Source organism: Macrotis lagotis, chromosome 8 (genome assembly GCF_037893015.1).
Source record: "Macrotis lagotis isolate mMagLag1 chromosome 8, bilby.v1.9.chrom.fasta, whole genome shotgun sequence".
NCBI classification, from domain to species: domain Eukaryota; kingdom Metazoa; phylum Chordata; class Mammalia; order Peramelemorphia; family Peramelidae; genus Macrotis; species Macrotis lagotis.
In genome coordinates, this window is record NC_133665.1 from 171,540,603 (window position 1) to 171,558,853 (window position 18,251).

At 39.1% G+C, this 18,251-nt stretch overlaps 1 protein-coding gene across 1 annotated transcript in view; it reads left to right on the forward strand.

Moving 5' to 3' along the window:
• Positions 1 to 18,251, forward strand: part of CADPS (calcium dependent secretion activator) — a 557,039-nt gene that overhangs the window by 490,347 nt on the left and 48,441 nt on the right. The window contains 1 exon segment of the mRNA XM_074198830.1: positions 12,444 to 12,476. Coding sequence (XP_074054931.1) covers positions 12,444 to 12,476 — 33 coding nt within the window.

The window sequence follows — 18,251 nt, forward strand, 5'->3', positions numbered from 1 at the left end:
TAATTGCACATGCATAGACGGTATCTGATTGTTTACCATCTCAAAAAGGGAGGATAGAATTTGAAACTCAAGACTTTAAATAAAAATGTTATCATTGAATTAAAAAGCCCTCATATTAGCCTTTAATATTCTAGGATTTCCATAAATCTTGCTCTCACTCCTGTGGGTACTCTTGGATCAATGGTCTGGATTGCACTGGATCCATGCATGGTCAGCCTGGGTGACTGTTGCTTTTGTCCTAGCCTCAGGACTTGTACCTGTGATATATACTGGCTGAATAACCCAAGGAGGAACAATTTAAACTTCTCCAGACTAAATCTCTAATCTGTAAAGTGCCAGTCAAATACTGATCTTCATTGGCATTGGGAGTTTGCAATACCAGTGAAATAAAAGATCTATGGCTTTGGCTGTGTGTGTGTGTGTGTGTGTGTGTGTGTGTGTGTGTGTGTGTGTTGGGAAGAAAGGCTTGTTTCAGGGGAAGAGAAACAACTACTTAGCTCTATTCATCATAGAACTGAAAGAAACTTTGGGGATTAAGTACAACTGCCCCATTTTACAGAGGAGCAAATGGAGGCAAGAACAATAATAAAATAGGCTTAGAGAGATTAACTGACTCTTCCCTAGTAAACAATGGCAGAGTTAGGACCAGATCCCAGATCTTCTGAATGGTCCTAAATTGTTTCATTCTAAAAAAATCTCTTCATTCCATAAAGCTTCCCCATGGTCTTGGCTAAATCAAATAGAGAGAGGGAAAGTTACAGAAGTGTGTGTTGGGAGCGGGTAGGGAAGAACTACACTTCCTCACACTTTAGAAGAATGGCCCTTTGTATTTAGATATTTTTCAGTCATATCAGGCACTGGTTAGTGACCTGACCCACTTGGGGTTTTCTTGGCAAAGAAAGAATGATTTGCCATTTCCTTCTCCACTTTACTTTTAAAGAGGATAAAGTGACTTTGAATTCAGGAAAATGACTTAGGCACTCTATCCACTATGGTACCACCTAGCTGACCCCTATCATTGGCACATATTACATGTGTGACCTTGGGTATGTCACAACATACCTGTCTTTGGCTTTCTCTTCTGTAAAATGATCTGGTTGGAATAAATGACTTCTGAATCCACTTCCATTCTGACTATACAATAGTAGACAGGGAATTGAATTGGGAGCCAGGAAACCTAGTTCCCAAATCCACTTTTGGCACTAACCAGATCCCCAATGATCTCTCCCTCAGTTTTTTCCCTTATAAAACCAAAGATTTATGAGCTGAAAACAAGAATATTGCTACTCAAATGAATGTTAACAATTTAATCATCACTACCCTACAAAGGAAGTGCCATTCCCATTTTAAAGATGTGGAAACTGAGGCTCAGAGAAGTTCATTTACTTTCCCTGGGGCACACAGCCAAGATTCAAACCCAGATTCAGAAGCAATGCATGCACAAAAGTCAGGAAATGAGATAATGTCATCAAGAGTTTCTCTGCCACCAAGAAAGCAATGATCAAAACTTCATTAAGACGTAGGAAGATTGGAGAGCTGAGTCAGTCACTAACACAGAAAGAGTTTTGTTATTTTCAAGAAAGTCCAGCAGCTTCATTTTCCTGGGTTTTGTGGCGAAAGAGCCTAATCCACTTTTTAAGTGTGCATTGATTTTATAGTATCAAGCCTGCAGTCCTCCTGGGCTGCACCTGGGCTGCTTTTTCCCCCTAATGAATTGGGAGAAGTGGTTTAAACCCCTGCTGTGCTTCCTATCAAAGCTACACAATTATTGACTTGGGTTCCCTTAATAGAACTGGGCAGAAGGAAAGCCTTCAATTGCCCATATTGTACCAAGCCTGGCGTCACACACATTGGATGAAAAGGTTATATTAGGCACCTGAAAAATAATTTAATAACTCAATAGAAAGACCATTAAGTATGTGTCTGCACAAGCAAAATCAGATGGAGAACTGAAGTAATGAGCTGGGACATTCTGCAACTGATTAAATGAGGCAGCAATTGCTCAGCTCTCCCTTAGCAGCATCAGAGCCTTAGAAGCCTCTCTAGGTGGTGACTCTTAGGACCCTTTTGACACATTTTTGAGATAGAAGCAAAAGTTGATCTGGTCAATTAATGGATATACCTGGCTGACTTTCCTACCTGAGTGGAATTGTCTTTTGATTGAACTGATCGGTAAATCCATTCAGATTGATCCAGTTGTGATTTAGACACAGGCAAAGGATTCATTAAATACAATAATTAACACAATTAATATAATACAATGATTAATCAACTAACATTTATTGATTAGTCTGCCTCTCCTTGAAAGTAGAGAACTATCTTTTGCCCTCCTCCAGTGCTTACTTAGCACATTGCCCACACATAGTAGGTGCTTGTGGATTTGGGCATGATTGATCAAGGGCTTATTATGGGTCAGGGCACATAAAATACAAATAAATATACAAAAATACAAAAAGAAATCAAGCAAATAAAATAGCCCTTCCTCTCTAGAAGCTTAAATTCTAGAGGGAGAGAAAATGTGTATATGTGTGTGGGGGGGGGGGGGATATGTCTATGTATGCATGTATATAGACCTAAAAGTAGATATAGGTATAGGGACTACAGCTGTGATTTCATTGGTCCAAAGAATTCCCACCTAAGGGAACTCCTTTTACCAAAGTTTACCAAAGAGGACTAAAACCTTTGCAACTATAGCCTCAGAGAGTTAACCAGAGCACTGAAGAATTCAAACAGCCGAGTATGTATCAGAGATGGGACTTGAACTCATCTCCCTGTTTTTAGGACTAGTCTCTACCCATTATGCCTCTTTGCATGTAACTATTGGACTGGGTTCCCTTATTGGAGCTTTGAATAAATCTAGGGGACTTAAGACATATGAGGGAGAAATAATTACAGACATGCTAAATAGACAATGAATGCAAAGACTTGGAAACTGAAGATGAAGTGTCCAATGTGAGACATAGTGAGCTAAGTTTGATTAGACCACAGAATGAATGAAAGGGAAACATGTATATAATCATGATAGAATAGTTTGAAGCCAGGATGTGAAAAGTTTTCAATGTAAGGCAGTGAGGAGGAATACCTCAAGTCTTGACATCAGGAGGATCATGAGCTGTCCTCTTTACCTCTTTCCCCAATGTTCTTGGTTCTGCCTCTTCTGAGGCCAAATAGAATTATAATTTTTTTCTTTTTTTGGTGGAAAAAATTTATTTATTTAAATGTTGTGTATTTTATTCTTAATAAAAATAATCCGTCTTTCACATGACAGAACAGAATTTATTTGAAAACAGTTATCATTTGCTTGCTGAGTTTTCTCTTCTTCAAGTTTAACAGGCTTAGTTCCTTCAACCAGTTCATAACCAATTCTCTTATGGCATGGTTTGGTGATCCTTCCCTAACCTTTTCTCTCACCTGAATAATCAATGTCCTTAAATTTTTAAAAATATAACACTCAGGACTAAGCACAAGATCCCAGGGAAGTCTAACCAGAGCAAAGTGCAGTGTAATTATAACCAGCCCATTTCTGAAAGCTTTGCTTTACTTTGCATAGCCCATCATTAGTTTTTACAGTTGTCACATTACTTTGCTGACTCACTGAATTTGTCATACACTAAAACACATGAGCTTTTCAGAACTGCTGTCTAACCATGCCTTGCCCATATTATACTTATGAGATTTCTCTTTTAAATCTAATGTAAGACTTTACATGTATCCCTATTTAATTTTCATATTATTAGATTTAACAGAATGATGTAGTTTTGTTAAAAATATTTTGGGATCCTGTCATCTTCTAATTTCTATCTATCTGTCTTCTAATTTCATCTTCTATCTATCATCTTCTAATTTCATTATGCATTTCTCCCAACTTTGTGTCATCTGTACATTGGGTGAGCCTGACATCTTTGCCTACATTTAAATCCAAAATAAAAATGTCAAACAATACGCACCAAACTCAGAATCCCTAGTGTATTCCAGAAGAGACCTCGTGCCATGTTGACATAGAACCATTAAATACTTTTTGAGTCTGATTATTCAAGCAGGTATGAATCCATCTTATTGTGTTATTTAGTCTTCATCTCCTATTCTTCTCAAGAATAGAATGAGATACTTTAGAACTAGAGTTTTGCTGGGGGTGGCTAGGTGGCACAGTGGATAGAGCACCAGCCCTGGAGTCAGGAGTTCAAATCTGGCCTCAGACACTTAATCATTACCTAGCTGTGCAGCCTTGGACAAGTCACTTAACCCCACTGCCTTGCAAAAAAAAAAAAACTAAAAACAAGTTTTGCTATAATCTAAGTAAAAGCTATCCACACCATTATGTACTAGAACAACAATCCTGTCAAAAAGGAATTAATGTTAGTCTGGGATGAAGCCATGCTGCCTCCTTGGGATTACTGTTTCCCTTTCTAGACATTCACCAACCATCTTTTTAATAATCCAGTCTAGAATTTTTTCAGGCAGTGAAGTCATACTCATTGTCCTATAATTTTTAGATTCCATTCTCTTCTTCTTTTCTTAGAAATCAGGATTTTGTCCTTCTCCCATCTTGTGAAAACACTCCATGATCTTTCAAACAGTATTGACAATGAATCAGCAGCACATGTACCAATTCTTATAGTTCCTAAGATATGAATGACCTGGGTCAAATAACTTGAAGTTATCAAAGACAATTAGGTGTTTTCATATCCATCTTCCCTTATTCATTTTTTTGTCCTGTCATTTTCATTGCAAAGACCTTCTTAGCAGGGAAGCAAAGAATTGCCAACTACCAAACCTTCTTTGACCCTCCTTTTTCTTCTAAGGTGAATACTCCCTCCAGGGATGCTAATCACAATTCATCCATGCCTTCTCATTCAATATATTTCTTACATATTACATCAATACATCTTTCATAAATCCTCCACTAAGAATCTATCCCACACATTACAGGTCTTCCTCTAAATGCTTTGATGTTGCATAGATGTTATTGGAGCACACAGCCTGTCCATTGTTTATCTCTTGATTAGTCTACATTTCAGATGAAGTCTCTTTCTGACATTTCTCCACTTCATTTCCCTTTGCCTGGTTATTTGTGATGTACTCCAGTCTGCCTGTGACTATCATGCATTTCTCCATGTTGCCCTTTGGATGTGCTGCCCCCTTCAACTCTTCAGAGACTGTGGTATTTCATATTTCTCAGGCATAGAGGGTCACCTGACCAATACTGCTATTGAAAATATTGTATTTTGTTTCAGTGAAAAGTTTGATGTTATTTTAAAAAAACTAAAATGCTTTGAGGCCACAAGCTACAAAAATAGATAATTAGATCATGCAACATTATTTGAGAGTTGGAAACAGGGTTTTGAGAGGTCCGTGTTAAAAATGACCATTACCAACAAAGGAAATTAGGAAAATTTTTGGAAACGGGGTCATCTGAGTTCTGCCTTAAAGGATGGATAGCAATTCTTCAGGTGAAGGAGGGAAATGGCATTTCAGGCAGAGGAAAACATGACCAAATGAAAGGAAGTGGGAAAGTTCAGAGTACATCTAAGGGGCAAAATATAGGCAACATGATAGAATAATGTATTTGGAGTCAAAAGACATGAATTCAAATCATACTTCAAGCACTTATTAGCTAATGTGACTGGGGCAAGACTTTAACCTCTTAGAGTCTCAGTTTCCTCATCTATAAATGATGGTGTTTGTTCTGTCCTATGTTGTTATGAGGGGGAAAAAAAACCTCAAAAATTCACATTGCTACATGAATACAAGTTGATTTTAGTGTGATTTAGTGTGATGTGTGTAGGGCATGGTGTAAATGAAGGAGAGTAGTATGCTAAGAGAGACATTGCTCCATGTTGTAGATAACCTGGGTGCCAAATTAAAACCTGAACTTGTTTAACAGACCATAGGCTGTCGTTTGGTCATTTCAGTCATATCCTAATCTTCATGAGTTTCCTTGGTAAAGATGCCGGAGTAGTTTGCCATTTCCTTCTCCAACTCATTTTACAGATGAGGAAACTGAGGCAAAAAGGGACTTGCCCAGGGTCAAATAACCGCTAAGTATCTGAGGCAATGGGTAGACATTAATAATTTTTGAGCAAAGGAGTTATAGGACTTGATTTATGCAGATTATTCTGATGGTGTTACATGAAGAACATTTTGGGGAATAAAGAGATTAGAGATGGAGAGAACGTAGCAATAATCAAGAGAAGCTGTTGTTAAGTGCCTAGCCCTGTATTTCCACCCTCCCCTCCTCTCCTCCTCCAGTCTTAGGCTAACTCAGAATCCATTCAGGATAGGCAGATGGTAGGAGGAACTGTCACCAGTGGGGAGGGGGGTCATCTTCCCCTCTTGCCTTCCTGCTTCACCCTGGCTGGGTCACCTTTATGGGGCATGGGTGATATGGGAGTCAACATCGTTGCTTCTGATAAGGAGACCCTCCAGACCTTGCTATCCGGCCACCTAAGATCTTCCAGGCCTCCAATCCTGTTCCTTTGCCCTGAAGTATCCTGGCACTGTCACTTTAAATACCTAAGTAAGTAAGCCAGCAATGTCTGGGTCTCACCATCTGCCGGATTCCTGGATACCTGGGACCCTTGGGACTTTCAACAGCCCTGCCACTGAACCTTCTTTCCTGAACTGTCTCCCTCAGAGTGTGAAGTCCTTAAAGCTGGGACTATCTCACTTCTTCTGTTGGAATCCCCAATGCCGAGCACAGTCTTTGGCACCACATATGTGTTTAATAAGTCCTTAGTTCATTCACTCAGTAGTTACTAGGGATACAAAGACAGGAATGAAATCATCCCTCTTAACAACATCAACAGCAACAACAATCACGGTTTCCATTCCATTGGTAGGCATATAGCATAGGAGCCTACTGTCTTACTGACTGATTAAAAAACTCATTTCTATCTTGTATGCATTTTATCTTGTATACATTCAATCAGTTTACATTTTATATACAGATTAAAAAACGTATTTCTGTCTTGTATACATTGAATCAGCTTACATTTTATATACTGATTAAAAAACTTATTTCTATTTTGTATATCTTGGATGCATTGAATCAGTTTACGTTTTGTATACTGATTAAAAAACATTTCTATCTTGGATGCATTGGATCAGTATACATTTTGTATACAGATTAAAAAACTGATTTCTATCTTGTATACATTGAATCAGTTTATATTTTGTATACTGATTAAAAACTTATTTCTATCCTGTATACATTTTATATAAATATATGTAAGTATAGATACATGGTCATAAACACATACTTGTGTGTATACGTATATAAATTATATATGTGTGCATATATATATGTGTGTATGGATGGATAGTATAAAGATATGGATATTTGATAATATATACTATTATATATAATATTATTGTTGAGTTGTTATATTTATATATATGATATGTGTTTTATTTATATGTATAATCTAGCTAAAAGACATATTTTTTATAATTTACATATATAATTTTACATATAATATAATATAGATAGATAGATAGATAGATAGATAGATAGATAGATAGATAGATGGATAGATAGATGTATATGTATGTATATGTTGTCTCCTCCAATTAGACTGTAAGCTCATTGAGGGCAGGTATAATTTTCATTTTATCTTTGTTTCCTCACTGACTGGTACTTGGTAAATCCTTACTAAATTGAATTGAACTGAATAAAATAGTGTATAATGCTATGATCCCTAGGAGGAAAAATCAATTGATTGATTTTTTCATTAAGAGACAAAAGGGAAACAGGCCTTATACCCTAGAAGAATTTAAAATGTCTTGAGAAAATGTCAAAAAGTTTTGGAGTTGGATAGGACTTTAGAAGTCATCTAGTGAAAATTCCCACATAGCGCACAGATCTTCACTGCAACTTTTGTGACACGGTCAGCCAGGCTCTGTAATGAGCATTGCCAGGGTTGGGGAACATACTACTTTATAGGGAAGTCCATTCCCCTGTCACACAGATCTAGGACAAGGTTTTTCCTTAGTCTTGGCCCATTGTAACCTCCTCCAGTTGGTCCTGCTCCTGCCCTCCGCTGCTACACAAAATGAACCAAATCCTTGTGTTTCATGACTATCCACCTCTCAGTCATTTGAAGAGAACATCCCATTCTTTTCCCTTACTCTGTATATCCTCCCCCTTTAGTCCCCATGGTAAGCATGCCAATTCCTTCAACATTTCCCAGATGACATGTTCTCTAGACCCTAGCATCCAGTCCCATTTCCTGGACTCTCTAGTTTTTCACCATCGCTCTTAAAAGGTGGTCATGATGTAAGACCATACTGTAGGTGTGATCTGACCACAGCAGAGACCTACGACACTATCCTTTCCCCTCCCCTTGTCTATAGAGTTCTGATTAGGCGATGCAATAGATAAAGCAAGGCTCCTGAAGTCAGGAAGACTTGAGTTCAAATATGGCCTCAGACATTTGACGCTTACTAGCTGTGTTTCCTTGGTTAAGTCACTTAACCCTGATCACCAGGGCCATCCCCAGCCATCCTGACCCATGTCTGACCACTAGACCCAGATGACTCCAGAGGAGAAAGAGGCTGGTGACTTACCACAGCACCCCCTCACTCAATTCCAACCCATGTACTTATGGAATCACCTCCCTGATGTCATGGTCCTCTTTGAGAAGGAAGGGTAAATAGCGACATTACAGAGTTCTGATGAATGCAGGAAGGAATGAACTGAGGCTAGCCCTATGTCCCCCCAACCCAACGTCTTATTAACGAGGTGACCTTAAGTTTCTCCATTCTTAAAATGAGGAAGGTCACAGTGATGATCTCTAAGTTCTCTTCTGACTTTAACTCTTGGAACCAATGAACTATAAAATTGAAAAAGTTGTACTTGTAACTTTCAATATTGCTTTTGCCACTAAAAATATGATCCTATGGAATGACTAAAACATAGAAATCTATTTATTTCCTTGATGTAAAGAAAATAAAGCCACCAGCTAAATAATCAGATTATTATGTTTGGAATTGAAATATGAATGTGATTGTTGGTAGATAATAGTAGTGGCTGGACCTTAGCCATGAGGTCCATCAGGCTGTCCCAGCTGCCAATAGAGGGTTAAGAATTTGGCTCCTCTCTTGAGTGGAACGGAATGTGAGTTGGGAAGGAAGAGTAGGCGTGTTTAAAGGTTGATCATTTCAGTAGCCGAAAAACTACCAACTGCTCTAAATTAGCATCACCAGAGCAAAGGAGACATCTTGCTATGGAAGAAAAACGGCTGCCAATGTCTCTTCTCTGGTCTCTTGTGCTTCTTTCCCTCAGCTTGGTGTATAAGGACCTCCATAATCCAGATCCTTTTTAGGCTGCTTAACCATATACCTTCATGTATGTAGTTTCCTGTAACTGGAATGCCCTTCAATCCCTGATCTCCCACCCCACCCCCTCCACCCCATCACCACTCATATCTCAACCTACTGAAATTCTCTTCAGTCTCTAATACTCAATTCAAGTCCATTCTTTTTCAGGAAACCTTCCCTGATGCCCCTAATCAGGAACAGTCCTTCATTCAGACTTCCTCTAACATTTATTTAATATACATTATTTAGGCTCTAATCTTGCATTCTTTTGTCATCTGTATAAATGTATCATTTACTTATTTTGGGTTATTATCAGCACCCTATGACATTGCAAGCTTCATTAGGGAATAGAATGTTTTATGGGTCTCTCAGAATGCCTAGTTTCTTTCCAGGCTCAACTCAAGCTCCAGAGTCTATATGAAGCCTTTCTTGATTCCCTAATGCTCCCCTTCCTCCCCAACCCCCCTCACAATTACCCTCTTTTTTTTCAATATATCCATATACCTACCTGCTATCTCATCTGGTTAATTATTACTTCCCCAAAGACAAAAACTGATTTCACTTCTGCCAGCCTCATACTAGACACCTGATATTTATTGATTGATTGATATATTATTTGTGTCTACCCCAGCAACTAACACTGTGTTTTGTCCTTTCTTTGTATGACAGAAAGGAGGGTGGGAATGGACCTGTGAGTCCCTCAATATAGGGAACACCCATTATGGAAATTCCTTCTACTAATTCGGTTCTGGTCACAGGGATTCCTAGAAATTGCCATAGGCACTGTTCAGTAAGGTGTCCAGCCCTGCTCATAAAGGGAGTATATGTCAGAGATACCAATACCACATTCTAAAGGGAGTCAGGTAGTGCAGTGGGTGGAGAACTTAATTTGGGAGTTACATGACCCTAGGCAAGCCACTTAACTTCTGTCTGTCTCCATTTCCTCAACAGTATAACGGGAATAACAATGACCCCTCCCTCCCAGAGCTGTTGTGAAGATCAAATGAGATATTTGTAAAATGTTGTACAAAGCTTAGAGCACTGTATAAATGCTCACTATCATTACTATTGTTTTCTGTTCCCATTTCATCTGCCATTTGACTTTTCCATGTCAACCAAAGGTCAGACTGCTCAATCTCATTTGACCGTAATATTAGAAATGAAATGCTCTATTCATTATCAGGTTTTTCTTTAATTCAACCTAGATTCTTATTTTATTTTATTTTATTTTATTTTTAATTTATGAAATAAACCAAGTATTTCCATAATATAGTATAATTAAAAGATGATCATACATGAAATTCAGAACTTAATACCATACTTGTTATAAATGTTTGCTGTTTGATTGACTGCTTAGACCTGGTATTTTTATTTCTAGTGTTTTTATTTCATTTTAAAACACATCACTCTTTTCTGGTCCCCACCGCCTCCATCTCTCCTTTAGTGTAAATTTTACCACTCTAAATATCTAAAAACATAATCCATGTAAGGTTCGTGGATAACCTCAGGTTAAGCGGGAATCTCTGTTTTAGACTGGAATCTCTTGTGGCCTTTTCCCCTCCCCTTCCCGATAGGATGTGTTCCCCAATGTCCATATACCAGGTTTCCATGGACTCCTGGCAGGGAATTGAATCCCACAAATTGGGAGGGCTCCCATAAATCCCATAAATGAGGTCTCTGCTATTCAATTAATTCCAAGTTCGTTTGTAATGACACCAGGAGCCCAGGTACAAAGAGGCAGAGGGGGAGGAAAAGACAGAGAGAAGCAAATAAACAAATGGCCTTAGTCATATGTATCCCTGTGCCCTCTGAAAAACCCATTTGTGCTTCACCATAATCCCTTCTCCTGCTTTCACAAGGAGGAAAAAATTCAGGACTCCTACAGTAGCATCTGCTGTTATTAGAGACTAGGAATCAATAGAACTGATTTTCTTTCTTCTCTCTGTCTTTTTTTTCTATATCTCTCTGGTTTCTGTCATTCTGTCTGTCTGTCTAATTCTTTGTCTCTGTCTTTGCCTCTCTTTCTGTCTCTCTCTCTCTGTCTCTGTCTCTCTCTCTCTCTGTCTCTGTCTCTCTCTGTCTCCCTCCCTCTGTCTTTCTCTGTCTCTGTCTCTCTGTCTGTCTCTGTCTGAATCTGTTTCTGTGTCTATCTCTGTTCTGTGTTTGTCTGTCTATCTAATCCTGTCTCTGTCTGTATTTGCCTCTCTTTCTGTCCCTCTGTCTATCCCTGTCTGTCTCCCTGTCTCTTTCTCTGTCTCTCTGAGTGTTTGATCTGATCTCTCTCTGTCTCCCTCTCCCTGCCTTTCTCTATCTCTGACTCTGCATCTCTCTCTCTCTCTCTCTCTCTCTCTCTCTCTCTCTCTCCATCTGTCTCTGTATTTATCTCTGTTTCTATATCTGTCTGTTTCTCCCCCCTCTGTCATTGTCTCTGTCTCTGTCTCTCTCTTCCTCTCTGACTCTCTCTGTTTCTCTCTCTGCGTCTCTCTGCCTCTGTCTGTCTCTTTTCTGTCTCTCCCTCTCTGACTCTCTCTCTGTCTCTACCTGTTTTTGTCTCTCTCTCTCTCTCTCTCTCTCTCTCTCTCTCTCTCTCTCTCTCTCTCTCTGCATCTGTCTCTGTATTTATCTCTGTTTCTATATCTGTCTGTTTCTCCCCCTTCTGTCATTGTCTCTGTCTCTGTCTCTGTCTCTGTCTCTCTTCCTCTCTGACTCTGTCTCTCTGTTTCTCTCTCTGCCTCTCTCTGCCTCTGTCTGTCTCTTTTCTGTCTCTCCCTCTCTGACTCTCTCTCTGTCTCTACCTGTTTCTCTCTCTCTCTCTCTCTCTCTCTCTCTCTCTCTCTCTCTCTCTCTCTCTCTGTGTGTGTGTGTGTGTGTGTGTGTGTCTGTCTGTCTCTGTCTCTCTGTCTCTCTCTCTCCCTCTTTTTCTCTCTGTTTCTCTATTTCAACAGAGTTAAACCTCTAGCTCCAAATAGCAGTTAAATTATTTTTAGCATCTTCTTTTGGTTTGTTTTCCTGGTCAGCATTGTGCTCCAGCATATTGTTTTCACTCTCATTGTGTTACTGCTCTGAGCTGTGAATGGTTCAATATAAAAGCACGTCTCACGCCCCATCTCTTCTTTCCTCTTAAGGTGAAGGCAGCTTCCAAGTATGTGGACGTCCCTGTGAGTATCCCTCAACATGTTTGTTGCTTTCTTCACAATCGGGATAGCGCTGTTTTGGGGGGGCTTCATTTTTAGTCTTTAGAGAAAGGGGAGCCCAGAAGATTTCTGAGTAACTTTTCCCCCACATGGGAAACGGATGCTGATGATTTCTGCCAGCCAGAAGAACTTGGGGCAGAAACAAAAGCAGCCCCCCACTGAGGCTGAAGGACAATTCCCTCCAATTTCATTTATATTTGGTTTTTGCAGTAAATTTCATTCTAATGTCATCTTACTCAACTGCATCTCGCTTCCTTCCCTTGGGGAGGCCACTGGGAGCTAGAAATTTGTATAAGGAAGACAATATTTTGATGAAAACAAATACATTCTGAACTTGTTCATTTTTTGGTGTAGCCTGAGATTGTTTTAAGACAATCTTGCAAAACCCCTTCTAATTAGAGGAGGTCTCGTTAATGAAGAGAGCCCTCATAGATAAAGCACTTAGAGTTGTCCAAAATTTACATTTAAATTGAGGCTAAGTACAACATATGAATGCTGGAGTGTGGGATTACCTGTGATAAACCAGAATACATTCCCAGATAAACCTTGCCCTGCAGATTAGCAAAAATGAAGCGATTTAAATATATTGTGGGAGAAGAGATAAGAAAATGATTGTTCTTCCATTTAGAATAAAAGAGATGGAGGTCTGTTGCAAAATATTAAATTTGGAAAGCTTATCTCAACAACTATCAAGGGTCTTGTACTGAATGTTTCTGGCCCTGAACGTGGTTAAGTGTCTTCGTGTCTTCGCTGTTCAAATACTTATTAGTTAAGATATGTCACTTTCCAGAGGGATTTATATTAACATTTAAATTCATTTCCCCCCAAAGTGTGTGACACAGTTTATCAGCTTACTTCGAAAAGGACAATAAATTATCAGAAATTGGACTGAAATTAGCATTAGCATACATTTTGTTTGTTTAATGAAAGAATGTGGAGTCTGTAAGAATACCTTGAATTTATATAATGCTTTTCATCTAGGGAGCTCAAACTCCTTCATCTTGATCAACCTTGTAACATCTCTGTAATTGAGAGTGGAGGAAGGTATGATTATTTGCCCATGACATAGGCTAAGCCAAACTTGAATGCCAGGCTGCCTATACGATGCCACCTGGCTGCCAGGCACCGCATATAACCCTAGTGCCAAACTGAACCTTCTCATTCCATCCCAAACATTCTAGATGGGACTTTCTAACAGAAGTCCACCCCTTGTATTTTCTTCAACTCAAATCAAAGGCATCTAGTAATAGGGTCTCCTTCCTGAGTCTCTGGAGATTCCAATATAGTTCCAGTTGCTCTTTTAGTCCTCAGAAATTTAAAGGTTTAAGCCTGGTCTGGAAACCTGTCTTGGAGAGAAAGCACAGTGAAATCTCTTGCCAGTCCTCTACCAAAGCAACTGGGTCTCAAATTATAGATATGAATGAAGACATGAAGCCCTTAATAACTACTCTGGTCCCTTAATTGAGATGATCCTCCTTTGCCAATAATCTTCTAGGCCTCAGTATGGGCCATCGTATACATTTGATGACTATGCTTCCAGACCAAAGCTTAATGGAGGGAAGTCAGACTTTTCATGGGCCTCCAAACACTTAGAAAGAACAGCCATGAACCAGTCTCTGTTCTCATAGTGCTAGCCACTGTTGAGTTGCCTACATCTTAAAGCCATGATTGATCGGTTAAAGATCATCAGTTTACTTTTATTCACCTTTAGCACCAGCTTCCAAGTCATCCATGGTCAAGTTTGGTTTAATTATAAAAATAGACCAGATTCCTATGTTTTGTAAAGAGCTTATTATCCTCATGTCATCTTAGAAGAGATTTTTTTTGGTAGAAGTTAAGGTTTTTGGCTCCTGTTTGGTAGCAAAATGGGCCAGATTTCAAGAGGAATCTATTGATGATATTCCTCACACAAAAAGTGGTGTTAGTATTAGATGTCAGTTAGGAATGCATTTCTAGCCCAAGTCTATGGATGGAGCCCTAGACTGGAGTCAGGAAGACTACATTCAAATTTTAACACATATGGATTGCTCCCATGATCCTTATCTGTATGTCATGGCTATTTCTTCTATGGGCTTGGGCTTTCTTAACTTTAAAGAAATGGAGTCATGAGAGAGAGAAAAAAAACTGAGAGAAAGAGAGAGAGACAGAGAGAGAGAGAGAGAGAGAGAGAGAGAGAGAGAGAGAGAGATCCATAGTAATAGTAGTAGTAGTAGTAATAGTAGAATGAGTAGTATTACTACTCATTCAGAATTGAGCTGCTCTATATTATGTGACTTTCTTAAATTACCATATATTCTTTTAAGTGAAAATAATAATATTTTAAGTGTGAATCTCTCTAAACTTCATCACACCACTTGCCTCCATAAAGAGCATGATAACCACAATTTATCCTCTTCTGGATAATTTAGTACCATCATTTATAAATACAATTACATCAGAGTATTGGGCTGTGTTGGAACCCCCAGTCTCCAGGGCTACTGAGGGGTGATCTCTTTGTCACTACAATGAAAGTCTCCAGATTTCCAGGCCTATTGGGTTCTTGGTTCAGGCATAGTCTTTGTCATTTTTAAGGACTTTTCATTTTCCTCCTTTACCTCCACCATTACTTCTCACTAGCTTATTTTTTATTTTGGTGCTTCTAATTTACTATGACTAAAAGAGCTGATGATCAAAATAATAAAAATAAGAGACAATGAGCTCTAAATGACATGCTAAAAACTGTCCTGAAATACCTTTAGTTGCAAAATTCATAAGAGGCAGTAGGATGTACTGCTTGCAGCCAAGAAACCCAGGTTCAAGTCTGACATACTTTGGCTGTTTGACCCTAGGCAAATTACTTAACCTTTCTGTGCTGTAGTAGTTAAGACTAGACATTGCAGATCTGCATTGACAGATAGTTTCCTCCAATGGGCTCTGACTACACCAGTCACACATCCAGTCCCTCTGCCTTGTAGCCACCAAGAGTCCCTACCCCTTTATCATTCTGCTTATTTGGATAGTTGCAATTATCAGATAAGTGGCCTCCAGATAAATGAGGTGCTGCTATGATAGGAAACAAAAAAAAATCATCAAAGTTAATGGAGCCAGTTTTTCTGAAATTTGCAATAAGATGAAAATCACACTTAGCAAAGCTCTCCAAACCAAAACATGGAAAGGGGAGTTGGCCTTAAAGGTATGGCTGACTATTTCTAAAGCAGGGGAATCTGGGACTCCCTGCAGAATTTCAATCCTAAACCTCACTCCTAAAATTGACTATACTTTGAAAAAAAGGCCAGAGAGATGGTGAATGCTTGCTTTGGTCTTGATGCATGGGATCAATAAGGGAAAGTGATGGATATGAAAACTCCCTCCACAGGGCAGACCAGCAATTCTTGGATGAATTGAAGACTTCAAGAATTGCTAAAGGTTCTGAGAGTTAAGGAACTTGCCCAAGGTCACACAGCTGATACATGGTCAGGGGCAAGAATTAAACCCAGATTTGTAAGAGCACAGACTTAAAGATAAAAGAGACTTGGAGATCATAAAATTTAACCCTCTCGTTTTATAGATGAGGAAACAGCTGAAGTGATTAGTAAGCTTTCGGGGTATAAACACTACCCTACCAAGGAATGAACACCCCATAATAAGGCTACATTACATTTTTATGAAATACCATAAAGGAAATAGATCCCATTTATAAAGAATGTAAAGGTTTACTGAATACTGTTCCCATAATGACATAATGACATAATCCCCTTAGAGATGATGGGGAAATTGAGGCTCGGGGAGATAAGATGATGGTCACCCAGCTAATAAACATTGGACCTGAAATTTAAACCTCAAATCCCATTTCTTTTCAAGCAGTGTAAACCCCCACCTCCTCCTGAAAATGGTGTTGCCTAATCAGGTGCCGGGAGACCTGACAGCTATCATTTACATCTCCTTCCAGAAATGCTCTTGTTTTGTATCATAAAACTCCAACAATTATAGGACCATCACAGAGCTGGCACATTCCCGTCTGCAGAAAATGGTGGAAAGTGTAACACTTGACTACAGCCCCATTGGTTTGTCCTCATTGTTTTTCAAATTAATACCTTGTCATTGTTTCAGCAGGTGTTAAGAAATGTTACTGGCAACCCAGGGGCCTAGCATTGGCCCTTTGCTTGATAATTGTTTGCTTTGTATCAGGGAAAAAAATACAGTCCTACTGTTTCCAAACCTTCCTCATTTTCACCCTGGAAATTACACAGAAGTGTTAACTAACTTCAATTTGCAGTGGCTGACAGTCACGTCTGGTAGGGAAATGATACTTTGTGATCTAAGGTAAATCACAGTAATGAAAACTAATCTTATTAGTTATTAGCAAACGTACATCTCTGCCGCTGTGGAAACTTCGGGAGGTTTGGTGGTGGCTCTCCCAATGACCCACATTACATTATTTTAATGGATTTCTTTGGAGATAACTTAGATTGCAGCATCTCAAACTGGGGGATCTGCAGGTTTGGGCTGGGGCTGTTATATAAGACGGGGGTCTTATATAAAATTGTTGCCCAATTCCTCCCTCCCCTCCTCCTACCTTTCCACAAAAACTCATTTATATAAAAGGCATATCTATGATACAGAGTATTATTATCATTATTATTAAACTATAAGAATGGGTTGGGAGGCAGAGACAATGGCAGCATACCAGATCTGAGCAAGCTGATCACATGGGAAATAAGTAAATTGGATAAATGAAGACTCTGATTTTAACAGCAAAGAACATTGTTCTTATTTTGAGTCGAACTGGAATTTCATCCATGTTGGGAAAACCAGATGAGAAATTCCCTCGAACAACACAAACTGGCATTTTCTCTGCTTCGAAGTCTTCCAGGGCACTGAGAAGTTAAATGATTTATCCATGGAAACAAAAAGGGTTGACCTTGATATTGGCAAGACCTTGGGTCTTTCCAATTTCAAGACCAACTCTTCTATCCCTGTCACCATGCTGTTATGTTCTTAAAGATTGAAATCTGTATTTGACACACACATATAGCATTTTTGAGCAAGAGAAAGGGTGTTGTTCATGTTCTAATGACGTAAGATGGACCCTGGAACGTGAGTGGACCTTGAAGCTCCTTTAATTGGGTCTGCAGTTCCAAACCTAACCTGAATACTGTTCAGGGTAGCAAGTGTCTATGAATGATTGTGCTAAAGCTGGAACTAGGAAAAAGAAGGGGGAAATGATAATTTCTCTGAGATAATGCCATCCCAATCCACTGATTTTGTTCTCAGTTGTGTTTGACTCTTCAGGACCTCGTTTGGGGTTTTCTTGGCAGAAATACTTCCTCAGGGTCACCTAGCTAGTCCTTATCTGAAGTCTGATTAGAACCCAGTTTTAGCTGGTTTAGCTGCCCAATTCACTGCTTAACCACAGTTTTATTTGGAGAAGAAAAAACTCAGACAAGAAAACATTTTATACTTCACTGATGTGATAGAATGTTGTGAGAACTGAGTCAAAAGATCTGGGTTCAGTTCCCAGCTTTGCCTCTCAACTTTCCTGGGTCAGTTTCCTTCTCTATGAAATTTGATGATTGGGCTCATTCTGAGTCTCTCCTGGCTCTAAATCTGTAATACTGAGCATTTCAAGTGTTATCATATGAAACTAGGGTAAATTAGATTTACTTTTCTTGGACCCAGAGGGCAGAACTAGAAGCAGGTAGGTATATAATAAGTTCAATTTAGACTTGAGGTCAGGAAAAACTTCCCAAAGACCAATCT